This window comes from Medicago sativa, chromosome 2, assembly GCF_051527215.1.
Source record: "Medicago sativa cultivar Bolivia chromosome 2, Bolivia_mono, whole genome shotgun sequence".
Classification (NCBI taxonomy): Eukaryota; Viridiplantae; Streptophyta; class Magnoliopsida; order Fabales; family Fabaceae; genus Medicago; species Medicago sativa.
This window is the reverse complement of record NC_140750.1, coordinates 34,555,303-34,581,887: the sequence shown is the minus strand read 5'-3', so window position 1 is coordinate 34,581,887 and position 26,585 is coordinate 34,555,303. Positions and strand designations below refer to the sequence as shown.

At 34.6% G+C, this 26,585-nt stretch overlaps 2 protein-coding genes and 2 pseudogenes across 5 annotated transcripts; 2 read left to right on the top strand and 2 right to left on the bottom strand.

Moving 5' to 3' along the window:
* Nucleotides 1-1,187: 1,187 nt before the first annotated feature.
* On the bottom strand, nucleotides 1,188-2,700 carry LOC146946483 (uncharacterized). Its single transcript, XM_085748228.1, has 6 exons — nucleotides 2,653-2,700; nucleotides 2,264-2,551; nucleotides 2,065-2,182; nucleotides 1,759-1,947; nucleotides 1,488-1,649; nucleotides 1,188-1,373 (listed from the first exon to the last, which is right to left on the bottom strand). The coding sequence occupies exons 2-6, from the start codon at nucleotides 2,461-2,463 to the stop codon at nucleotides 1,188-1,190; spliced, it is 855 nt and encodes a 284-aa protein (XP_085604354.1). The 5' UTR covers nucleotides 2,464-2,551; nucleotides 2,653-2,700.
* Nucleotides 2,701-2,763: 63 nt separating this feature from the next.
* Nucleotides 2,764-3,533, bottom strand: LOC146946482 (uncharacterized; annotated as a pseudogene). Its single transcript, XR_015028055.1, has 4 exons — nucleotides 3,212-3,533; nucleotides 3,024-3,120; nucleotides 2,819-2,940; nucleotides 2,764-2,777 (listed from the first exon to the last, which is right to left on the bottom strand). The product of XR_015028055.1 is annotated as an uncharacterized LOC146946482 (transcript).
* A 961-nt stretch (nucleotides 3,534-4,494) lies between these two features.
* Nucleotides 4,495-7,072, top strand: LOC146946481 (uncharacterized; annotated as a pseudogene). Its single transcript, XR_015026761.1, has 3 exons — nucleotides 4,495-4,898; nucleotides 5,927-6,209; nucleotides 6,301-7,072. The product of XR_015026761.1 is annotated as an uncharacterized LOC146946481 (transcript).
* Nucleotides 7,073-10,457: 3,385 nt separating this feature from the next.
* LOC146946480 (regulator of nonsense transcripts UPF2) lies at nucleotides 10,458-24,378 on the top strand. 2 transcript variants are annotated; one of them, XM_085744544.1, is made up of 18 exons: nucleotides 10,458-10,537; nucleotides 10,809-10,891; nucleotides 11,358-11,445; nucleotides 14,010-14,212; nucleotides 15,322-15,666; nucleotides 15,877-15,981; nucleotides 16,137-16,264; nucleotides 16,872-17,048; nucleotides 17,205-17,286; nucleotides 18,021-18,296; nucleotides 18,400-18,597; nucleotides 18,700-18,801; nucleotides 19,483-19,734; nucleotides 20,129-20,347; nucleotides 20,733-20,903; nucleotides 21,402-21,587; nucleotides 22,353-22,817; nucleotides 23,127-24,378. In XM_085744544.1, the coding sequence occupies exons 2-18, from the start codon at nucleotides 10,814-10,816 to the stop codon at nucleotides 23,631-23,633; spliced, it is 3,582 nt and encodes a 1,193-aa protein (XP_085600670.1). In that variant the 5' UTR covers nucleotides 10,458-10,537; nucleotides 10,809-10,813; the 3' UTR covers nucleotides 23,634-24,378. The 2 variants fall into 2 exon arrangements, with proteins under 2 accessions (XP_085600670.1, XP_085600669.1); XM_085744543.1 differs by having other exon boundaries at nucleotides 10,458-10,609.
* The last annotated feature ends 2,207 nt before the right edge of the window (nucleotides 24,379-26,585 follow it).

Here is a 26,585-nt window from a genome sequence, read left to right as displayed (position 1 = left end):
GGCCAAAATCAAAGCTAGTTAACACAACAAAATGCACATGAAAAATCCTGTCCAGATCCAAGAGAGGGACATGAAAGCATAAACATCCCTACCAATACCATAATGACACCGAAATGAGATTTTCAACCAACACCATCTCACCAATTCAAAACAATATATTTGATCCAACTTTAGCTCTGAAACACCAAATAAAACAATAACAGAAAAATTAAACCACATATCATGCCAAAAAAAGCATCTACAATTATGAAAATTCAAGGTGCATAATAACCCATGGATCATTTCAATTCACCTGAAAACCACATCTGAACTTTTCAATATCTCCTCGATATGTCAAATAACATACAATTTTTAAAACTCCAACTCATTAATAAAAAGGACCGCAGTAATATCAATTCATTGAACAAACGGATGACAATAGCAAAAAAATTAAACACGATACCATGCCAATAAAAGTATCTACAACTTTGAAAATTCAAGGTGCATAATAATCCATAAATCATTTTAATTGGGGATAGTACATGCCTCAGTTCTACTTTTCCGATCCTGAGAATCTTCCTCCAAAATTTTCCAGCCTCTACTAACATCATTGGATACTGATTCATGAGGGTATTCATCCCCAGTTTTCGAAGGATCAGATAAGTTTGGCACAGACTGATAATGGCTCCCAACACCAGGAGCGTATTCAGTGCCAGCAACAGATGACTGTATGTTAGGTTCTGTGGTAGGTTTTGGCTAATCATTCACATTCATACTCTCAAGATTCCTCAAGTGGTGTTATGTCTTTTGTTTCATCACTTTCTATAGGCCAAACCACAAACGAAGTATTAATCTCAATTGAAAGCAAACTGTTAGGGTCAGTGGAGCAAGAGCAAATCTCACATCTATCTTAAATCCAACATACTGATTGAACGTCATTGTAAATGGAAATGAAATGTCTCTATTGTCTTGGTTCACTACTGTTGAATCCATTTTTAACAAAGGTTTACCATTCAAACATCAATTCCCAAAGTTGCAAGTTGCAATTTTCCAATTTTCCAACAGATTTCCAATTTTCCAACAGATTACAAATTACTTCAGGGTGCCAAGTTGCAAGAGTAGTTGAGGTAGCATGCAACAGAACATTCCTTATTGTAACAACATTCAACAACAAACACCAGTCAACAGACAAGCAGTGCACACCAAAATCACTCCGCCTCAATCCTCACGGCCTTGCGAGGAAGACCAACAACGTCACCGGAAGCCTCGTCGAATGCTGCAGTCAAGTTCCTCTTAACAGACTCAACGATAACATACGAATCACCATCTCTTGCAGCATCACCAATATAAGCATGGCCCGCACCACGCTCATGAACCATGTTCAACCATTCGGGCTCAGAACCGAGAGACATAACTTGCAGCAAGAAACAGGTTGAATCGCAAATCATATAAACAGCACTATATAATGCGTAATGTCTTCCCTAAACATTACATAATGCAAAAAGTACCTCGACAACATTGGCAGTATCGTCAAATTCCAATCCAATTGGGGCAGCATTCCTGGGGCTACCAATCATCCGTGACACGAAGTCCTCTGTTTGGGTTTCTTCCACAACATCATGGTCCTCGTCCTCTTCACTCTCATCAGCCAGTATAGCATGAGACACGGACTGCACAACACATGCCATAATACATCGGCAATGAGGTATCCTATAACCTAGCTCTTAAACATACACAACCTGAATTTAACAACGAAAAAACAAAGTAAAAAACACACACCTTAAGAGGAGTAGATTCCTTTGCATTCAATAGGAACGACTCAATGATGTTCGGGTCATAACAAACTCTCTTAACCCTGTAGGATCCATCAAAGAGAACACTTGCAACTGAAGTCTTTTCAGCTTTAAACAACAACTTCCTACCCTTCAAAGCAATCAACTCATCAGGATAAAACCTAGCATTTTCAACCTAGAGACCAATAAAAGAAACTCAGACCACCAACACATATATGACACTGCCAGATTTTCAAACAAGATCTTATAAAACATGATAACAAAGATCATTCAATAAACCAAATATAACAACCTTTGCGGCCGACACCAAAGTGGTGCATGGAACACCAATTAATGCATGCACATCACCATCAAATACAACAAAAATAGCATCGTCAGCTCCATCGTTGACACACAACTTAAGCTTGTACCTAAACACATGAACCATTTAAAATGCAGACAATATCAAAATTGCAACAGCTACATGTGGAGTGTGCATACACGAAACAAACCTAGGAATCATATGGAACACATGTTTCACACATCCCTTGCAATAGTATGCCCCTGAATCAGGGGTCACACTTCTATGACACTTGCAGACGGGATACCACCACTCTTGACCATCAACCAGACCATCAATAATAGCATAAACAACGAATGTCCCATCTTCATTGGTTGAGTTTAACTCAGACATAGACTTAGCAGGATACATGCGAAGAAAATCTTCCTCGAATGAGGGCCTGATCCTTGGACCAATTATAGTAACCAGCACAGATGGTTCCACGCCATGAATTGCAATGCTTCATTCAACACACGTACAATCAGTAACAAACGAAGTTGATCTACAATGCTCAAAAAAGGAAATCATAACCTAATTACAAAACAGCAAAAAACAACAAACCCTTCTCTAAACTTCCGAGCTTCATCAATCGGAGGATTAAGAAAGATCCTAGTGGTATTCATAACGTTCTGAAGAGATGCCTTGTCTACACAACGTTAAAAAATCATCAACTCAACATGAATTCTCTGTCAAATTAAGCACAGACAACTAAGAGGAAGACACAAACCTCGAAAAATCTTAAGCTTTGCAAACTGCAAAACAACAACAGGTAGTCCATCGGTACTCTTTCCCATCAATTTTTGAATGTTATCAACATAAGCACCAAACAAAGCACACTCGATCTTACCACTACAAAAATCCAAAGAACAAATGTAATAAGCATTGAGCAGTCATAAACCAAAACCAAAGTACATATATACATATAAAACCACCTGTCATTCGTCAACTCGAGCACAATCATCTTGGAGACCTTACCATCCCTCACATACTCCCTCTCAGCAGATATACCGGTCATCAATCCAACAACATCTACCAATTCAATCAGAATCAACATATACAACCACGACAAAACGTAAACATAAACATAGATAATGAAATTACACAATTAATCAAAAATTACCAACTAAAAATGGATAGTCGGCAGTATGCTACGACAAATCTTCATTCTTGCTGAAGGAAAGCCCATTATCTGGAATAGCAGACCCTTCAATCTTCTGAACCTTTGTCTTCATCTGGAAAATCAGCTTGAATTCATGCGTAGTAGTGCGGTAATAACCAACATTTGGAGCAACAGAAAAATAGGACATCTTGTAGGCATCTCCTTCAGCCAACTTCTTATGGAAAACATACAACAACTGCTTGCGAACAGTGGCATGCATCTTGTCACCCTACAAATCAACATCAACAAACCAAAAATCAGATGCGATTAAGGAGGTACATGTCATCAGAACTGCGAAAAAGACACATAATGAATGTCAATTGAACCTCAATTCAGAAACACACAGATCAAATAAACACACCTTCTCATCGATAAGCACCATTTCCAAAGAGTTTGGCTGATCAGGGTTCAGGAAAGAAGGTACCTCCCACATTCTAAGGATCATGACCTTAAAACGCCAGCCCTCCATGCCAGGCACAACAGCTGCCAATGAATCAAAACAACTTCCCATGACAAATTCAGCAAAACGAAAACAAAAAAAACCCAAGAACCGAAATCAGACGAATAACAAAATGAGACTCGATACAGGCAACTGAATGCAACACACCACACCACCATTTATACACCAGGAAGAGGGCAATAGGGAGATTTCAACGTAGATACAAAACCGACAAAAAAGTAATATGTACCTCCACAAGAAAACAAAACAGAAGAATTGAGATGTGGGAAGATCTTCCCAATAAGACAAAAAAATCCCACCAAAGGACAAAAAACATCTCCACAACCAAACCTGGTACAAATCAAACGGTGTCCTAGACCAGCAGCGCAAAGCCATGCGAGAAAAAAAACTTGCCGGAAAAAAAAGGGAAACCACTGGAATTGGAAATCACCAGGAGAAATCAGGCAAATTTGGCTAAAGTCTTTTGTAAGAGTTATTGATTATTGACAGATTGGTAAAACAAACCCTTTCCTGAACTCCACAACTTTTGGAATCTCTGAATTTATCAAAATATGAGTAGTGTTCATTACATTTTGCAAAGATGCTACTTCTGCAAAACCAGCACCAAAGCATGAATAAACTATACAGCTGGTAAGAATTACCACAAACAAACCGAAACCACAAACAATCAAAAAACAAATCAACATCCACACCTCTGAAAATCTTGAGCTTGACAAACTGCATAACCAACACATGCAAACCCCCCTCAACTTTTGCTATAAGTTGTTTCAGATGATCAACATAGAGCTTGTTTGGCCAAGCTTTTTTGGGCTTCTCTTCTCCTTATAAGGAGAAAGTAGGGCCAAACACATTTCTAATAAAGTTATTTACCCAAAGAAGTAGCTTTTGTTCAATGTACAAAATTGAATAGATTGAGCTTCTACGAGAAGCTGTAGAAATGAACTTTTGGAAAAAATTCGGAGCTTCTGTGCACTGGAACACACTTCGAAACCTGCTTGGCACTATTTTTAATATTTTTTTCATTTTTTATTTGCCTATGTACATATTTATTTAGGCGGGACATGCTTATTCTTCTTAACTGTTCCCGCATTTTTTATTTTATTTGCCTATATATAAGTTATTCTTCTTAACCGTTCCCACATCTCTTCAACCTAGATGCTGCTGTTGTCAGACTTTTTAGATCTGCAGGTACTACTTTTCACTGCATCTATTTTATTTTGTTTGTTTTTTCTTTTCGATTTTGTTGAATCATGTTATCAAATCAGTATTCTATGCACTTCTGTTTTCTTTTTTTGTTTGTTATTCAATCAATACCATACTTTTTTATGCTTTTGTGATTGCAAGTTGCATGTTTCTTTATTCATGTCTGACATGCGTTTCCTATATATATGATATATGACTCAAAATCAACCAAATCAAAGTCAAAGTAAAACAACATATCAACCTCATAAGTATGTATATTAACTATTAAGAATATGTAATACACAACTAAATGCAATATATATGAATATATTCTACACGTCAACCAGAAGTGTACAAGAGTTATATTAACAGATACGAATATTTTTTGAACTAGATGCAGATATATGTTGGTATTTGATACATTGGTGTTCAACACCGACACATATAAGTACATTAAATTATATTATTTTGTAAAATTATTATCAATTTCGACGTATATGTGTTCGTGTTGTGTTCGGTGTCTATGTTTATGTATGTTTGTTAATAATTGTTCTTGTTAAAGGATTTAAAAAAGAAAGTTTTATAATAAAAATAATATTATTTTTTTACACTTTTAAAGAGTTGGTTAAGCACATCTCAATAAAATATTACTAAACTTGATTTCTTAACATTAGCATTTTCCTATATACAATTGCTAAGAAATTTTTCGTCAGAAAAAAAATGGTTTTAAAGAAATAAAAACCTTATTCTTCCTTATGTGTGTGTATATATATATTAACATGTTTGCTATAGGGATAGTTGTGGCTCTCATTTGGACATAATTTTGGCTGGAATTTGTCTCCTGGTTTGTGGTTAGAGACTTGACTTTGCTTTCTGCGTATGGTAGTTGTAGCAGTGTCTAAGTTATCCTAAAGGATTTAGTTAGCTTGCAGGACTGTCATTGTGTTTGTTTTGGCTTAGCCTTTGTTTGGGTTCTTTTAGCCTCTCTTTGTCTCATAAATATACACAAGTTTCTAATATATGTATTGTTGCAGTTCATGGCTTCTAAAGAAAGCCTTCCAAATAGTTCTGAAAACTTAGGAAAAGCAAAGTGGGATACATTTAGTACCAAAATGTTACTTGACATTTGTGTGGTTGAGATTCGTAAATGCGGAAAACCAGGAATTGCTTTTAGAAATAAAAAATGGGAAGAAATACGTGACGAGTACAACAAGTGTGCTAATAAAAACTATACTCAAAAGCAGCTGAAGAATAGGATGGAATCATCAGATAGGTAATATTGATGCTGATTCTGCTTGGTGGGATGCTAAGATAAGGGTTAGTACTATGAACTTTAATTTTTATTCATTGAAAGTAAATAGGAGAATTTAGATAGCCTAAATTTTATCTATTTTTATTGGTTACACAGGAGAATGTGAAATATGCGAAATTTCGATTTCAAGGTTTGGAATTTCGTGATGAATTGGAATTCATATTTGGAGAGATTGTGGCAACTAGTCAATGTGCATGGGCACCAACTATGGGTGTGCCATTAGAGTCTACTGGAAAAAATACTACTGCAGATGTGGCCCATGAAATTATTGAATCTGATGATGAACTCAACAATGATGAGTTAAGCCCTGTGGAAAACACTCAATCAAAAAATAAAAGAAAGGTTTCACCAAATATGGATGAGAAAGCAACAAAGAGTAAGGCAAAGGTTGGGACTGCACCAGCTATGAGAAAAACATTAGAACGATTAGTCCAAGCAGCAGAAAATCATAATGAAGTTGAAAAGGCTGAAATTGAAGCAACATCTCATGTCAATGGAAAATATTCTATTCCAACATGTGTTGCGATATTAAAAAATGCAAAGGAAGAAGGACTTTTGGATGGGAAACAATTTACTTATGCTTTAGAAATGGTTAAGGATGAGCAAAACAGAGTCTTACTAATGACCCTGAAAGATTCTATGAAGGATTTGATAGAGTGGGTTCTATACAAGTATAAGTGATAGAGTCTATGGTTTAGGTTAAGATTAAGTTTTATAATTTTTATTTCAGTTGGTTTTATGCTTTGGTTGAGATTTGAGGTTTTTTATGTATTTGCATTCTATCATTTTAGTTTTTGGATTATATGTTTATGGTTGAGAAATTTATGCATTTGAACTACTATAATGAATATTTATTTGTATTTGATTATGCTGTTGTTTATAAATTTTTCTACAGATGCCTTCTAATGAAATCAATGGGCATTCAAGAAAAGTTAAAAAAAGACGATGCTCATTTTACAAAATATATTACGCTGCTGCAGCAATTGCAATTGATTATCATACGAAGTATTTAATAAAGCAAGGTAACAGATTTCTTTATTCACATGGATGGAATTGGGTTCGAGAAACTCTTAACACTCCAGGCGAAAGTTATAACATGTTTAGGATGGAATCTAATGCTGTGCTGAAACTTGAAAAATTATTAGTTAGTAAGGGATGGTTACATCCATCTAATGAAATGACATCGTTGGAGGCTTTGACTATGTTTCTTTGGAGTTGTGCACATAGTGAGACTAATCGAAATGTCCAAAATAAATTTGGAAAATCAGGAGAGACTGTAAGTAGGAAGTTTGGTGAAGTTCTCGATAGTTTATGTTTATTAGCTACCGAAATTGTCAAACCTCCTGATTTTAACTTTGTAGAAATTCCATCCAAAATTAGAGATGATAATAGGTATTGGCCTCATTTTGAAGGATGCATTGGAGCTATAGATGGAACTCATATTCCTGCCATTGTTCCTACTAAAGAACAAATTCGTTATATTGGTAGAAAAGGATTTCCAACACAAAATGTCATGTTAGTGTGCAACTTAGACATGTTATTTACTTTTGTTGTTGTTGGCTGGCCTGGTACTGCACATGATACACATATTCTTTCAACTACGATTGAAGAAATGAAAGATGTGTTTCCTCATCCTCCTGAAGGTAGGATATTCTCACTGTTGTAATAAATTATTATATTTTTTAAATTAAAATTTTCATATATATTAACAAAAATTGTTTTATTATTTTTAGGAAAGTACTATCTAGTTGATGCCGGATATCCAAATATGAAAGGGTATCTAGCACCATACAAGGGTGAAAGATATCACATTCCAGATTTTGGAGCAGGAAGTCAAGCAGAAGGCATACATGAAGTATTCAACCATGCACATTCTTCACTAAGAAATGTGATTGAGCGAACAATTGGGGTTTGGAAGAAAAGATGGCATATATTATCTGATATGAGACCATTTCCATTGATGAAACAACAGAAGATCATAGTTGCAACAACGACACTTCATAATTTTATTCGAAAGTGTGGTATTGAAGATGAAGAATTTAACAAATGTGACCATATTCCAGGATATATGATTGACCATAGAGAAGAAAGAATCAATCATGAAGACATGGATTCATTTAATCCAAGAAGAGTACAAGATGGAGGCTATATGGACAGAGCTCGAAATCGAATAGCAGCCGGGTTGGTTGGAAATAGAAATCGTTAGAGTTTTTGATAATTTATATTTCTAATCATGAATTATTTTCTGAAGTCTTTTAATATTGTTTATGGTTTTTTTTTTGACAAGAATATTGTTTATGGTACTTTTAAGCTCTTTTTGGATGATTTACGTTTTATAAAAATATTTTGAGAGATACTTTCATATGACAGTTTATGAAATTTTATTCACATTTGTCTTTTATTTTTAAATATTCACTCATTTATATCATAGTTTGTCCTGAAACATTAAGCTTTTAAATATGTATTTTACCAAACAACTTTTAGCTTAAAAATCACTTTGAAGTTAAAAAAAATGACACTTACCAAACAACTTTTAGCTTTGCTTCTAAAGCACTTATTGTTAGCTTTGGCTTCCAAAAAGCTTATAAGCCCTAAAAAAGTTTGGCCAAACATAGCCATAATCTTTGAAAAGAGCAATCTCACATTTGCCACTTTTACAAAAAAAACAATATTTCCCTTTCATCTTAAAAAAACTATAACACAAAAAAATATAGTTACTCAAGACACTGAAAAAAGAATGCCCACCAATAAAGACACTAAAAACATAAACTATAACACAAAACCATCTTAACAAAACCTTTGATCAACTATCTGAAGCAAAATCATCTTAGTATCTTTGTTATCCCTAATGTATTCCCTTTCATCAGTTATCTTAGTCATCAAGCCAATGACATCTACACAAAGACAATAAACGAATAAAAAAAAGAATATTTAATATATACCAAATCACAGACAAAAAAGGAACGAAATATGACAAATAAAGGCATAAACCACACACCAACTAAAAAATCACTGTCAATGGTTTGTTTAATAATCTCATAAACACTAGTAAGATTTAAGCCATACACTGGCAGCAAAGAACCCTCACATACATTAACCTTGGTTCTCATTTGAAAAAAAAACTTATAAGCATGGGGGGTTGTCCTGTAGAAACCACTGCTATGGGCAACTGAAAAGTAGGTCAGCTTATATGCCTGACCCTCAACCGACTTCTTCTGGAAAAGGTACAACAGTTGCTTTCGAACAGTTGTGTGAATCTTAACACCCTTCAAAAATAACAAATGGCCATAAAAACACACCAATGCCAAGAACAAAAGCTAAAATCAACACAAATTGGTAAAAATTACACACCTTTTCATCAACCAACACCATCTCAACTGAATTGATCTGTTATGGATGAAGAAACATAGGTGCCTCCCACATACGCACCACACAAACAATGAATCTCCAAGACTCCCTTCCAGGAGCAACATCAAACAATAAATCAAAGCTGCTATCATACCAACACACATTTGCAAACCAGACTTAGGAACTTTGATACCGTACCTAGAATCTTTCAACATTGCAGATGACATACTCACAATTGTAGAAAAGAGAGAAAACAATGGATGGGTGTGAACCCAAAAACAACCCAGACCAATATATAGAAAACCAAAACACAAGCAGACAAAACGGGTTCAAAAAAAAGGGGAAGAAACGAAGGAATTGACGTTAAAGGACATGTGACTATATTATATTAAAATCAGGCAATAAAATCAAAACCCACGTGCATCTCCATCGCCGTTCTCTCATATTTGTTGATAACGACACATTTTGACCTTTCAAAACAAAAACAACTATAGAGAGGTAAACGACCATCCAATCAAACCCCCCATAAATTCAAACTGGAAAACAACCGCGAAAAATCAAAAAATAAATTGCCACAATAGTCAACCCACCAAAACTTAGGAATCTACAGTGGACGATTTTTTCTCGTCTTGATAAGAGTATGGATACCCTTGTATAAATGATACTATTTCGTCTCAAATCATAAGTCATTTCAAATATTTTACACAAATTAAAGAATGTAATTAATTTTGTGTCGAAAAGAAGAATAATTATTAATTATTTTACAAAATTAACCTTTATTAATGGGATGAAAAGGAGAAATTTAAAAATTGAAAAATAATAGAAAAAACAATATTAATACAATGACTTATAATTTTGAAACAAATATAAATGATAAATTAATGAAGTAGTGATTTCTTCTTCTTATACCGAGTCTCACAGCAATAGTGATACGAACGAACAACCCTTCAAAATTTCTTCCCAAATTCAACAAATCAACACAACTGTAATCATAATCTTCTTTCTCAAATTCTCTTCATTCCCAACGATTTCGATTCTACTACTCAGCTTCACTTTGGTACTAATTTCATCTTCGATTCTTCTTTTTTTCTCCTTAATAATTTTAATTATTAGGTTTTCTGTTACTGTGTTTAATTGCATGCAAAATTGTAATCTTTTTATTTTCAAATTGTTATTATTCGATGTGGTTAATTGATGATGATATTCATCACTCACTCGAAACCCTAGTTCTAATTTTCTGTTATTTGATTTCTCAGTGTGAATGGAAGATAAGGGTATGGATCAAAATGAAGATGAATGTCGCAATGAAGGTGAAACTAACAACAAACAAGATGATGAGGTTGTTCTAATCATTCATTCAACTTTACTACTTTGTTTTTTCTTCTGGTTCTGGGTCATTAGGGAAACAAGGGATTCACGTGTTTGTTACAACAGCTTAAATTAAAAATCACTTTTTTTAAATAAATATAATCCCTTTTAAGAATATTACAGGTTTTTTTAAAAAATAAAATAAAATCAGAAAACGGGTTCTAAAAAAATAGGTTTTTTTTAGAGGTGAGAGAAAATAAATGTCAAAAGAGGAGGTAGTGAAAATGCAATATCTTGTAAATAATAACAATGGCTTAGGTTGTTTAACAATGATTAGTGATGTTTGGTAACCTTTTTTGTTTTCATGTGAGCATTTGGTGAGAAAATTTATACAGATTCTATAGGGTAATAACTATGCAATTGATGTGGGTTTTTTGTATTTATTGTCTTGTTGCACGTTGACTCAGTTGAGTTTTGTATTTTATAATCATCAACAGGAAGCTGTTGCTCACCTCGAAGAAATCAAGAAATCGATCGAGGCAAAAATGGCTTTACGTCAAACCAATTTGAATCCTGAGAGGCCTGGTTAGTTTTTATTCCTTTTGTTTTTAATAATTACGTTATGGATATGTGAATTAGTTTTTTTGCTGCTAGTAGGAAATGGGTATGGATAAAACAATTTAATGCAAAGTTGGTTGAGCGGTAGCTTAAGTGATTAACAACAACTACCAAGTTCTTTAATAGACTATATTCATATTCTATGAGTTAAATCCTAGCCTGGACACTAGGTCTTGGACCTCCTCCTCCATAGCAAAACAATTAAGACTTTGGATGGTTACTTGGAAAACTATTGCTGGATACGTTTTACTAATTGCACATAACATATTACTTAAATGTCATGTTTTGAAAGATAAATTGGAAACTAGATCTTCATTAAAATGAATCTTGATGAAACATTTACTTTAGTATCCAGGTGAAGAAAATAACTCGATGGTATAATTTTTTAGTTTGTATAGGAGTCAGTAGTATTACGTGGAACATTACATTTGCAGACTCGTTTAGACTGATAGAGTACTATAGCTGCTGCTGCATTGGGAACCTTCTTGCTGCTTATATAAATACAGTAATTAGTCACATATCTTGTTCATGCTACAACTGAATTGCTAGATCAAAGTTTCTACCAAGGGCTGGGTGCAGAGATTAGACCTTGTGTGAAATGCGTGTGCTGCATAGGGTTGAGTCTTCTACATCTATTTAATGGAAAACTCGTTACCGTGAATCGGGCCATGAGTGCAAACCTAGGTATGAGCTCTAGGGCTTAATAAATGTGAGGTACAAGTACGCGGAGTTAGGCTCTGCTGTTAAGGACGAGTCTCACTTGACCATTAACCGGAATGTGTCCATATTATTTCATAATTTTTTTATAATAGCTAGTCATGTTTAGTTTAGGATTGAAGCTTACCATATACATTCATGCATTAACAACTTTAGAGATATTAAAAATATTAAAACTACATTGATAATATCTAATCATGTTTGTTCACCGCATCAATATTTTGTTGGGGGAGTAAATATTACAGGATCACCTAGAATTTTCTCCGCACATATTAAATTGGGACCGTGCATTATCCACGCTTCAACTCTAAATGCCTCTTACAGAGGATATTGTCTTATAGAAACAACGGCAGCTTAAGCTAATATTATAGCTGGAAAAAAAAAAGAGCTAGGTCAGCAGAGGAGGTTGCTGGAGAAGGTCGTCAGAGTGAAAGGTTGAAGGAGAAGCTGCTGGCTGGCTAGAATACTGACATGTTTGAATAATGAAACAAAGAAAGAGAGATGTGAAAGAAAAGAGTTTCTAAGATGAATTTGAGGGTTTTTGGACTTCTGGGTTTATTTTATGTTTTTGCCACTTTTCTGCTAAAGGCCGTTACGTGAAACTCGCACTGGCAGACCTGTCATTTTTCCATTACTGCAATGTCTGCTTTCTGACCACACTGATAGGAACAGCTTCATTCTGCAACGTTAAACACAAACATTCACGAGTTCTTAAAATTAAGTACTGCGCTCAAACATGACATGACTTTCAAGATGATCTCATGTGGACTTAAAAAACTTGTTATAATTCCATTCGTCTGTACTAGTTTTGGATCAATTTTCTGACAAATGGTTGTGGGGTTAAATCGATTTTTTGACACTTGAATTTCTTTCTTGTATTTTGCCAGGCCAGTCTGGGTTTTTCGTCAGCATAGATTTATTCTTAAGACTGAATTCCTTTTGGTTAATTTTTTTATTCTGACGTTGTGGTGATTTTCAGAACTTCATTAAGTCTACATGACATAATTAGTTTGTGGAAACTGAGAGTCTCCCTGTATGAAATAGAAATATTGAGTAGTTAATAATTTTTTAATGAGTGGATTATTGAATTGAAATATGTAATTGATTTTTTTATATTTTGTATCAACGGTAAGTGACAAAGATAAGAATTAAACTCAACCGCGTTATTTAGTACGTATTTAATCAAACTCAACCGCGGTTATTTAGTACGTATTTAATCAAACTCAACCGCGTTATTTAGTACGTGTATTCAGTCATAGTAGGAAAATACTAAGTTGTTGTTTTAATAATATCATCTTAGGTTGTATATGTTTAAAGGTAGGTATGTAAAATTATTCCAGGGAAAGTGAGAGGCGGGGAATGGGAGTGAATCATTCCCATATTTGTTTGCAGTTTTTAATAAAATGTTTGAGTATTATTGATTCCCAGGAGTGTTGTTTAGTGTTTACACATGTTTTCCTCGTCTTTTATTCCCATATTAAGAGAGAGAGGGAGGGGGAGGGGATCTTACATTCCAATGGAATCAAAATTAGTTTAACTTCCCCCTCCAACTTATGTTTTTGGTAGATTTTCAATTAAACAAAATTTTAAAAAAATTCCTATGAATACTAAGTTCCTACTACATACGTTATGAGTTATACCCCGTGATAATATTCCCAGTAATAATATATAAAGGAATATCAATCTTGGCATTGGGATTTCATATCGTGAAACAAATCATCCATAAAGTTCAAATCCCTTTGAGCACTATTTGGTTGTTTTTCTGGTATATGTAATGTTGCACAAATAGTGATACAATATGATGTTCATTGCAGACACAGGATTTTTTAGGACCTTGGATTCCAGCATTAAGCGCAACACTGCAGTTATTAAGAAACTGAAGCAGATTAATGAAGAGCAGCGTGAATCATTGATGGACGACTTGCGAAGTGTCAACTTAAGCAAATTTGTTAGTGAAGCAGTGGCAGCTATATGTGATGCAAAACTTAGGAGTTCTGATATACAAGCAGCAGTTCAGGTATGTGAATTTCCATTTTTTCTCCTATTTTCCACACAAAAGAAACTATTTCCTTGGAAGAAAAGATATCCTTGATAGTACTCCTTACTTTGCTGTGGGTCCATGAATTTGAAATTCATACTGTTTGCTTACTTTGTGTATTCCTCCTTCATCAGTATTTCCATATTATTATATGACTTCGAGCTTGGATAGCTGCAAATAGCAAGGATCTTTTTTCTTTAAGAAAAATATTTTCAATTAGACAAATTGAAACCATGGATCTTCTGATTGTAAACAAAAAGAAGTAGAAATAGACAGATCAGTTAAATATCTAATTATGTAAGCAATTAAATTTTTAATTTATTTTAATAGAAAAATCTCTTGAACATATACCAAAATCTTATTGACTGCTGAATTGAGACTTTAATAGTTTAGGTAGGGAAGGAGGAAAAGGGAGGCAGTAGGTCTCCGTAATAAGGTGTATTTGAGATACAGAACACAAGCCTTCCCCTCCAATTTAATACTTAGGTCACGTGTACTGCTATTAGTACGAGACCAGGCCGTCCACGTGAGCTTAGCTCAGTTGGTATGGACAATGCATAAAATATGCAAGGTCCGGGGTTCGAACCCCGGCCACCACCAAAAAAAAAGTACGAGACCAGGCCTAAACTAATACATTAACACTGGTAACACTAATTTTCCAACGGAGACTATTGTATACAATGCATACATTCATACACAGTACACACACAGTGTGTCTGTAAATCAGTATAAATGTATTTTTCCTAGAAGTCATTGGTACAATGGTATGCCTTTTCAATCCATGCTGTAGTTGTATATCTCTTGTATTCAATTTTTGTTCTTGTTTTAGCCTGTCGTTGCATTATTATTATTATTATTATTATTATTATTATTAGTAATTTCTTGTCATGCTTCTTTGTACTTGTCTTTGTTAACTTAAGAAATTCTTCTATTATACAATGGTAATCAAAATCAATCAATTACATTGTCGAGCACATAGGTTACTTTTTCCACTGAATTTTGAAAATTTTCCATTATTTTATGTGGTGAATGTTACCTAAAATATTTGCCTTCTGGTATATGGCCATCAATTGCTCTTTTTCGGAAAGATATGCTCTTTGCTTCATCAAAGGTACAAGGATTTTGTGCCAACTCTGATTCAAGGACTTCTCAAAGTCTTCTCTCCTGGAAAATCTGGTGATGAAACAGATTCAGACAAAAACTTAAAGGCAATGAAGAAGCGCAGCTCTCTGAAACTTCTATTGGAACTTTTTTTTGTTGGGGTTATTGAAGATGGTGGCATTTTTATCAGTATCATAAAAGATCTTACTAGTGTGGAACAGCTGAAAGATCGGGAAGCTACGCAAACAAGTTTGACCCTTCTTTCTAGCTTTGCTCGGCAAGGAAGAATTTTTCTAGGACTTTCTGTCACTGGGCCAGAAATTCACGAAGAGGTAATTTTTTTATTAATTCATTATATTAATTATATTGCCAGTGCTTTCTATTAATCATGTTTGTTCAGTGTCCTCCTTTTGCATCGATTTTCTCAACCTCTATTCATTTTAAATCATTGCAAGTTTCCTCCGACCTTTATTTGTATTAAGGATTGTTTTGTCTTCCCAGAGCTGTGTTATAAATACTCCTGCACTGACATTCTGAAACAGTTTATGAAAGGCCTCAACATCACGGCAGATCAAAAGAAAGTTATCCGGAAAGCATGTTATTCGTTTTATGATACTGCAGCAGAACTACTTCAGTCTGAGCATTCTGTAAGCATTTTTGTATCTGTAACATAACATTATTTATATTTATTGTTGTCTGTCTTCACCTTCTCTTTTCTGTTTTCTTTTTCCATGAAATATGTGCCAATAGTTTTGTTTGTCCTTTTAATTATTGATTATTGATGTCTTTTATTTCTTGACAGTCACTTCGATTAATGGAGCATGAAAATTCTAAGATTTTGAATGCAAAAGGAGAGCTAAGCGAAGAAAATCTCTCTTCATATGAAAAACTTCGTAAATCCTATGACCATTTGTACCGTAATGTCTCATCGTAAGTTGCTTTCGTTTAGTTTTTACTTTTCATGTTCCATGTCTAATGGCTATTTGTTTGTGTATCTACATAATATCTTTTTGCAAAAAATACTTTGACCCCAGTTTAAGGTTACATGTATGGCTGCCCATGTGTATTTTGGCCTATCAGATTGGCTTATTTGTATATATGCACTTATGCATAAAGCAAAAGCCATAAATTCTTTGAGCTATTGAGACACAGTCCAGCAGATTTGAGGGAAATTTGGAATTATGTGGTTGTCTGCGGGTTAGAATAGTTTATTGGGGAGATCTCTGTTTGTTGGAAACATAATCATATTCAGGTTCATATATATTGAATTAAGACCACGTTGTCTGAGCCCAGAGGTGGGCTTCATCTCTCGTCGAGGTTCCCCAAAAATTGATAAAAAGAAAAAAAATTCGAAATGTCTTTGTAAGATAGTTTTGCTTACTTGCTATTAAATTTTGACATTTCGTTCATCCTGCCAATCTCTTCTGTCTAATGTAGACTATAAGTGGAGTCACCCTTCATTTGAATGTTTCCTAGATGTGTGTCTAATTATTCCTTTTAATTCTTCTATCCTGTAATTATGATTGTCTTGTTACAGATTAGCTGAAGCACTTGATATGCAGCCTCCTGTAATGCCAGAGGATGGGCACACAACAAGGGTTACTAGTGGTGAGGAGGCTGTTTCTTCTGCTGCCGGGAAAGATTCTTCTGTTGTTGAACCCATATGGGACGATGAAGACACAAGGGCTTTTTATGAATGTTTACCTGATCTTAGGTTTGTATTTCCAATTAAACTCTCCATTAGTCCTTGATCACTGTATTCTTGCATGTTCAAAACTTTGATGTAAACATCAATGGTTTAAAAGTTTCTTTAGTTGGTTTACCATTGTTTTATTTTAGACGGAACTTTATTCTGCTTGCTTTTCTCCAGAGCTTTTGTTCCTGCTGTGCTTTTGGGAGAAACGGAGCCAAAAGTTAATGAGCAATCTGTTAAGGGTCAAGACCAACCAACCGTAAGAAATCATATTGGCAAATTTATTTAACCTATTTCAGAATCTCAGACTCAGCTGGGATCAACCATGATTGTTTGAGGAGGAGTGATAGGAACGCTCTCTCTAACACTCACTCTTTTGTTGGGTAAAATCCATATGGGTCCCACCATTTTATGTGGGACCCATTTCCAAAGTGTAAGACCCACATTGATTTCACACAATAAAAGAGCGGGTGTTAGAGAGCGTTGAAAAGAGAGTGACTACTCTTCTTTGAAACCACTCTAGTTGCTGTTTAAATACTTGATTAAAATATTGTGTTGTATTTTCTTATTACAGTGTGACCTGCTTTAGTTGTCTTTAGCTGTTTTTCTATACACTTCAAATATTTGATGCTAATCATTGGAGCTCTACCTGGATGCTTAACCCTTAGGAAAGTTGATCTTGGGCTAAAATATATTTATTCTTCATATATAGCTTGGAACTAGCAATAAACTATATGCATTCCGTCATTCATCCATGTTATAAAATGTTGACAAGTTATGTATTGTTTCATATTTCTTCCTGTACTTCTCATCTTTTTACGTGTAAGATACTTTTTCCGAATTTCAGCAACTTTAGTTGTCATTGCACAGCTCTTTGTTAAAGAATAATGTGAAACTTTTTCTGATATAGAACCATCTTCCCGGTTTTTCTTCTTCTTTCTCTTACCTTCATTCTGCAACTATTCTCTGACTCCAAGATTGATAATTATCTAGGAAATATTACCTAGTCAACCGATCACCCTTGATAGTGGAGAGGTCTCCACAGAATCTAGCGTTTTACCTGAGGGAGAAAGCTCAGAGAGAGTGAATGATAAAGAAGAAAAAGAAAAGTCTAAAGAGTTGGACAGAGACAAGGAAAAAGAAAAAGAAAGTGAAAAAAAGGGGGAACACGAAAAAGAAAAACTCAGAAGTCTTGAAGGAACAAATTTGGATGCTCTATTGCAGAGGCTTCCGGGTTGTGTGAGCCGGGACCTTATAGATCAATTAACAGTGAGGATATCTTATTGAGCTCTATTACTTATTTTCTTAGATTGTATTGTTATTTTTTACATCACTATTAATCATTAGTTCCTTTTGGTTTAACAAATGTTAGGTAGAGTTCTGTTATCTAAATTCAAAATCAAATCGGAAAAAGCTTGTGAGGGCTTTGTTCAGTGTACCAAGGACTTCTCTAGAACTGCTAGCGTATTACTCACGCATGGTTGCTACACTCTCAACTTGTATGAAGGATGTCTCCACCCTTCTATTGCAGATGTTGGAGGAGGAATTCAACTTCTTAATAAATAAAAAGGTTAATTTTATATAAATCTTCCATTGGAATAGAATCAATTCTTTTCATCACTTTAAATTAGGTAATTACTTTTGTTATTTTGTTTTTGGATTGTCTTAACAGGACCAGATGAATATTGAGACAAAGATCAGGAATATCAGGTTTATTGGAGAACTTTGCAAGTTCAAAATTGCCCCTGCTGGCCTGGTCTTCAGTTGTTTGAAGGTATGAGAGACTAATAATCAAATCATATATCATAGCTAACTCCTTTTAATTACAATAATTGTTTTCTTAAATTCACAACTTCTGTTTTGGAGCTGTTCTTATAATGTCAATAGGCTTCAGGTTCACCCACTATACATTTTTGTGCCTAGCTTTTTAAATTTTAAAGTCCTCTTCAATTATTTTCTTCTGTTTTGGTTACAGAAGTCCTATAAGTTATACTCATGTGAAATATGCTGTCATCCTCCATTTCGCTGATTCTTAGATCAGGGTCTTTTCTTCATATCACAATAGCTCCTTTTTGTGGTATTAGAATATGCACATTTTTTAGAAGACGACTGTTTTACTCTTTTAAGTTAACCAATTGAAAGATTTAGTTAAACCCTAACTTATGGAAAATTTGTTGCCCTGTTGGACCGCACCTAACCTTTCAAGATTAAAATTTAAAAGTTTTGACAAAGTTTGGAGAAGGAACATATTCTGTGTCAAATAATTGACCAACTGAACTGGGTATTAACTCAATGATACTGCTTTATTTGGCATCAATTTTTCTATCTTACTTCAAGTCTAGTTCCACTTGCATTTGTTACACCATTTGTTGGAAGGTTTGAAGAGAATGAGTTTATGTATTGTGATGTCACCTATGAACTATTGAATCCTCAATTCATGTTGTTATCGTTTCAGGCCTGTTTAGATGATTTTAGTCATCACAACATTGATGTAGCTTGCAACCTTCTTGAAACATGTGGCCGTTTTCTGTATCGGTCTCCAGAAACTAGTATACGTATGGGTAACATGTTGGAGATACTGATGCGCTTGAAAAATGTTAAAAACTTGGATCCTAGACATAGCACTTTGGTGGAGAATGCATACTACCTTTGCAAGCCACCTGAAAGATCTGCACGAGTAGCTAAAGTCCGTCCTCCGTTGCATCAGGTGCAATGCTTATTTCAACTTCCTTTTCTTTCTCTAATAACTTTATGTTAGGAACCAATAATTGGATTCCAGAAAAAAAGAATTTATTAAGAAATATGATAGAATAGGAGCGAATCTTTCCTCAAGGGTTCTCTGTTCACAATAGAGAATACTCTATTCAAAATTACAATATTCAAAATATACTCTTCAACATTTTTGTTCTCCTATTTATACATATACTCTCTAACTAATCCAAATAACAAGAACTAACTTACTTCTCTAACAACCAATAACTACAATCCAAATAACAAACTGAGTAACTACTCTAACAACTAATAACTACTCTAATTTCCCTTTATTCTGTAATCGTAACACTATAATCTCAACTAACATTATAATGATATCTTCATTGCAGTATATCAGAAAGTTACTCTTCTCTGATCTTGACAAGACGACCATTGAGCATGTGCTGAGGCAACTTCGTAAATTACCATGGAGTGATTGTGAACTGTATCTTTTAAAATGCTTCATGAAGGTTCACAAAGGAAAGTATGGTCAGATCCACCTGGTTGCATCTCTTGCTGCTGGGTTAAGTCGCTATCATGATGAGTTTGCTGTAGCTATAGTTGATGAGGTTGTTATTTTTGATATTTTTTTTTACTTCTTTCTTGATTTGCCATCTCTTCTTCATAGAATAGAATGATCTGAATTTTGAAGGATGCCTGGTTAGGAACGCCTATTTATTATTTAGCTCTTGTTTTGGTTTCTCATACCTTTGTTTGCATGTAAATTTGGTCGGACTGAGCAAAGTCTGCCTCTCAATTTTAAGTTGCTCACTTAATTTAACATGCCCAATAGTAATCAAATTATTATTATTTTTTTCTCTGATTAAAGTTGAGTTTTCTGTTTCAACTTCTAGGCATTAACCCTTGGGGAGAATGAAATTTTTGTATGTGAATCTTTAATAGATATTCACTTTCCAGACAGTTTTTAAGGTTGATTTTGGTATTTGGTTTCAGGTTTTGGAGGAGATTAGAATTGGGTTGGAACTAAATGACTATGGGATGCAACAAAGACGCGTTGCCAACATGCGATTTTTAGGAGAGCTTTACAACTACAAGCATGCCGACTCATCTGTTATTTTTGAGACATTGTATCTCATTATTGTCTTTGGCCATGGAACACCTGAGGTATTGGTTGTATAATACTGCTTAATTTTTTTAGGAGTCGTAGAATTTAGGCTTAGGATCCAGGGTGGGGACTCCCCATGCCTTGTCAGCACTACTTAGATCACACACCCAACACAAGAAGATGTTGAAGGCTGCAATGAATGCAGCCCATATTTGCCGCAATTAAGACCCCTAGGAGTGGACCTGAATTAAGGGTAGAATATCCAACATATCCATCATACCCAGACTCCGATTGATCGGGAGCATGGGCGATGCAACCCTACAATGCATCTACGGTAGACTTTGATACCATCTTAGAATTTCAGCTTAGACCTAACCCAACCATGCAAAATTGGTTTGTAAGGTGAGGACAGCCCAAGTCAACTGATCAGATCGATGTGTTTGACATGGCTTGAATACAGAAATGTTTGCATTCTTTTATTTGATTCATTAATTAATTAATTTTGCATATGAAAGCCTTCTCGTGACATCATTATATTTGTTTATTTATTCTGCCAGCAAGATGTACTCGATCCACCTGAAGATTTTTTCCGTATAAGGTTGATCATTACTCTACTTGAAACTTGTGGCCATTACTTTGATCACGGCTCTTCTAAGAAAAAGCTTGATCGGTTCCTGATGCACTTCCAACGGTATATTTTAAGCAAAGGTGCACTGCCTCTGGATGTTGAATTTGACTTGCAGGTCAGTCTGGGGAGCCTTTTTGTTGACTGCATTTCATTATGAATGAATGGTTGATGTGTTAATTCATGTATTCGATGATTTGGAGTAGCAATCCTAATCATAGTTTATGTATGCATCAGTCTTTAGTTTAATCCAGTAGAATTGAGATATCTTGAGCGGCACTTCTGTACCGTGTTTTATGTCTTCGGAATTGCAACATATTCAATATTTGAATATTTAGAACTTGATATGACAAGATGTGGTAGCTTTATGCATTAATAGTTTTTATTTCTGTGATTATTTTGGTTATGCACTTCAGAAGATATCTTTTTGTTCTTTATTCTGGTACTCAAAAGATATATTATTTTTCCTTGTTTATTGTTACCAATGTTATCTGAGTGATTGTGTTTCCATGTAATACCTTTGTATGGTGGAATTAAGCGTTGATATCAAATAGGATCTATTTATGACAAACATGATGAATGATAATTTAATATGATAGTCAAGTAACGGGATATAATTTAATATGGAGTGAAGTTTGGAACAAGAATGAAATTTTCATGGAATAACCATTTTTGAAAAATATGGTAATTGTGGGAAAATGTAACTGCCAAAACCTCTATATCTTCCTCATTGCTGCGACTAGCACCCATGGACCCACAAACACACATATATATTTTAGAATGCTGTCAGTAGATTCTAAAAAACCGTCACACTAACTTGTGTATTCATGTGGATATTCATTTTCTTACATTTGCTATTTTGGGGTTATTGATTGTTTTGTAGGATCTGTTTGCGGACTTGCGTCCCAGTATGGTCCGTTACACTTCTGTTGATGAGGTGAATGCAGCTCTAGTGGAACTTGAGGAGCACGACCGAATAGTTTCTACTGATAAGGCTAGTAGTGAAAAACATTCCCACACTGATAAGCCCTTAAGTAGGAGCACTTCCACCACGATGGTCGGCAATGGACAGAACAATGATAACAGCATTGAGGAAAATGGAGTGCAAGACAATGTCAACGAAGGTGAGCATGATTCAGGGAGTGACGTAATCGATGCAGAAGGACATGATGATGAAGAGTTGGATGAGGAGAATCATGATGATGGGGGTGAGACTGAGGATGACGATGAGGATGAGGACGGACCTGCTTCTGATGATGAAGATGAAGTCCATGTGAGACAGAAGGTGACAGAAGTCGACCCATTAGAAGAAGCTGATTTTGATCAGGAGCTCAAGGCTGTCGTACAGGCAAGGAAACTTATTTATCATGTTCACTTGTTCCTGATTCATTTTCTGCAAAATTTGATGGTTTACCTTGACACAGATTATTTTGAAAATAGTGTAGTTTTTTATGCCACAATATCTCGATTATTTAGAGCATTATTTTTTATATATATCATGCCGTATCTTCTCTCTTGTCCACCATATTCCTAAATTTCAACAAGCTTATGTAAGATTAGATTTTCTTTGGAAGAATGGATCAACGTTGGCCTGATGCAAACAATGTTTGGCAACTGGATTTATATATTGATGGTTCTTGTATTATAATTTATGCAGGAAAGTATGGAACAGCGACGACTGGAGCTACGGGGCCGTCCTACATTGAACATGATGATTCCAATGAATGTATTTGAAGGATCAGCCAAGGATCATCATGGGAGAGGAACTGGTGGGGAAAGTGGTGACGAAGCCTTAGACGAGGATGCTGGCGTAAGCAAGGAGGTTCAGGTGAAAGTTCTGGTGAAGCGTGGCAACAAACAACAAACGAAGCAGATGTACATCCCCAGTGATTCCTCACTGGTGCAGAGTACGAAACAGAAAGAAGCGGCTGAGCTTCAGGAGAAAGAAGACATTAAGAGGCTTATCTTGGAGTATAATGATAGAGAAGAGGAAGAGCTTAATGGATTGGGGGCCCAACCTTCGAACTGGATGCAAAGTGGAGGTAACAGGGTTGGTGGTCGTGGCAACTCTTTTGAAGGAACCAGTGGCAGGGGTGGTGGATCACGGCATCGGCATCATCACTACTATACTGGCGGTGGGATATACTATAGCAGAAGAAGGTGAATGATACTTGAGTGAATGTAGAAGGCAGATATTTTATGCCATCTGCTTCCCCCCAGCATGATCGACATTTGAAAACAAAGTTCCTCAGATATTCATGATTAGTAATGGCCTGGCCTCCTCTTGTGCTGCTCTCATATTCTACTCTTCAAACACTTACTGGCAAGGACAAGTCCCATATCTTGTTGGTAAGTGGCGGTTTCAAGCATGGTGGGTTGGTGATGCAGGGTTTGTAGAGTGTTGTGCACACTATCTTGGATTCTTGACCAAGTTGACACGCTGGATTGTAACAGGTGGAGTCAAGTAATTATATCCTGGCCTCTAAACCAACCTCTTGTATAGCTAGCTCTATGTGGAGACAAAATCACTAAATGCATGGTTTTGGTGGTTTTTACTTTTTCAAGTCGGTGATGTCGGCTTGTATCTTTTGAGGAAGAATGAGTAGGCAAAATGTCTTGAAACCTTGTTAACAAGCCGAAAACTGTCAAAACATGAGTTTAAAGAATCGACCTCTCATGTCTTGGTCATGGTTACTGAATGTCTCCCATGTATGTTACAATTATTATCAGCATAACATTATAGTTCAAAGAGTAATTATTGATAGACTGGAGTATGGATCTATTTGATCCCATACCGTTGGAAGGGGTCTAGGTATAGATTGTACTGTATTTAAAAATGTGGATTTTCTCTTGTAGAAACTCTAGATAATGGTTTGATCCCTCAAGAATTTAACTTGTTTGAGCGTGAAGCGTGATGTTAATATGGTTACTTGACTGATTTGAGTTTCTGCTGATATTTATGTTTATGTCATCATTCTTTTTTGGAATGAGTATTTAATGTTAGTGTTATGATGTGGGAGACTTTTCCATATTGGCCTCTTGAAGAATTTGCGTGGTTTCGTTCTCAATTTTATAACATTTATTTATATTTAGATTTAGATTAGATAATAAGGATTAGTTTGCATGGATTTGAGAACTGCTAGCGGCAGTCTCTCACACACTCGCGGTCAAACACTCGTCTGATTATTGGCACACGTCAGTCAACTTTTTTAAATTTAAACCGGTTAACCGGTGCAGTCGGTTGAAGCAATTTTAGCTTTTTATTTTTTAATATAATAAAAATCTAGAAACACCCATTTTCATGTGCTCTGCATCTCTAATAAAAAAATCCCCACCTCTCTATGTTGCATCATGCGTAAAACTTCAGAACCAAAACCATCCCTCTTTTATGTTTTTTTTCCAGAACAAAGCCAATTATGTCTTGAATCTCGTTACATAATACAAATTTTGTGAAATTAGTACTCTTACGTTTCCTGATCTCTGTGTGTTGTTAATCTTTGGTGTTGTTAATCTTTGGTAGAAATAATTTGTTGTGTCAGATTCAAGATCTAAGGAAGTTATTGATCTGGATAAATCCTTATTCTTGATCGATCGAAAAAGCACAACAACGTTGTGGTTGTGGTTACCTGTGTTGTGGGACAACTGGAGTTTGATTGGAGGTGTGAGATACTGATGGGTGAGTGTGAGGATGAGGGAGCAGTTTGTGTTTTAAGGGAGGTTGATTTTTTTTTCACGGTAGAGAGAGATTTAAGAGCAACTCCAATGCATGTTCTACACTATGTTCTTAAGAGACAAGAACTGAGAATTTTGTTCTAGCCATTGGAGAAGAATGACATGGAAGTACAAGCTGGAGAACTGTTCTCCTAGAGGAACACGTTCTTGCACTGTTCTGTCAGAGAAAACAAAAGCAAGGAGAAAGAAGAGGAAAGGAAATGAATATATAATAGGCTAAACTGCAACTTTGGCCCCCTATCTTTCAAAAAGTTGCGATTTTGGCCCCTTAAGTTTGAAAACTACAATTTTGGTCCTCTATGTTTTAGCCCCTTTGCATATTTGGTCCTTTTTTTCAATTTTGACTTGTCAAAGCCCATGTGGCATGCCACATGGGTAATTATTAAATTAAAAATAAATAAAAAATCATTTTTTAATTAAATAAATGAAAAATATAATTAAAATCATTTAAAAAATCAGGAAAATTAAAAAATTAATAAAAAAATTGAAAAAAATTCTGAAAATATTAAAAAAATCTGGAAAAATGAAAAATTAATTAAAAAATTGAAAAATATATAAAAAATTCTGGAAAATTGAAAAATTAATAAAAATGAAAAAATACGGGAAAAATTTAAAAATTCTGGAAAAATTAATAAAAAAATGATTAAAAAAATAAAATAATATAATAAAATGAAAAATAATGAAAAATTCTAAAAAAATAAAAAAGATTAAAAAATTCTGAAAAATAAAAATTATGAAAAAATAAAATTTCGAAATTTTAATTAAAATTTTCGAAAAATTCTAATTAAAATTTTAATGAAAAAATTAAAATTCTGGAAAATATTAAAAAAAAATCGAAATTTTCATTAGTATTTTTCGAAATTTTCATTAGTATATATGTCGACCTTAGGTTTTTTCAGTGTATAAATATACAAAAATTCCCGGTTTATAAAAACACAAAAGTTCCCGGAAAAAATACTAATGAAAATTTCGAAATTTCGAAAAATAAACAAAAAACCTAAGCTCGGTTTATAAATACACATATTTTTCCCTTATTCTCGGTTTATAAATACACAAAAATACACTGAATTTTTTTTGGAAATAAATACACAAAAAACCTAAGCTCGGTTTATAAATACACATATTTTTTCCCTTATTCTCAGTTTATAAATACACAAAAATACACTTAAATTTTTTTGGAAATAAATACACAAAAAACCTAAGCTCGGTTTATAAATACACATATTTTTTCCCTTATTCTCAGTTTATAAATACACAAAAATACACTTAAATTTTTTTGGAAATAAATACACAAAAAACCTAAGCTCGGTTTATAAATACACATATTTTTTCCCTTATTCTCAGTTTATAAATACACAAAAATACAGTGAAATTTTTTTGGAAA

Excerpts from the sequence above, each read along its gene's own strand:
- LOC146946483 (XM_085748228.1), bottom strand. The coding sequence starts at position 2,463 with ATGTATCCTGCTAAGTCTATGTCTGAGTTAAACTCAACCAATGAAGAT. Across the intron at positions 1,650-1,758 it reads AGGAATCTACTCCTCTTAAG|TCCGTGTCTCATGCTATACT; the intron begins GTGTGTGTTTTT and ends TGTGTTGTGCAG. Across the intron at positions 1,374-1,487 it reads ATACTGCCAATGTTGTCGAG|CCCGAATGGTTGAACATGGT; the intron begins GTACTTTTTGCA and ends CTCGGTTCTGAG.
- LOC146946480 (XM_085744544.1), top strand. The coding sequence starts at position 10,814 with ATGGAAGATAAGGGTATGGATCAAAATGAAGATGAATGTCGCAATGAA. Across the intron at positions 10,892-11,357 it reads ACAACAAACAAGATGATGAG|GAAGCTGTTGCTCACCTCGA; the intron begins GTTGTTCTAATC and ends AATCATCAACAG. Across the intron at positions 14,213-15,321 it reads ATATACAAGCAGCAGTTCAG|ATATGCTCTTTGCTTCATCA; the intron begins GTATGTGAATTT and ends TTTTTCGGAAAG.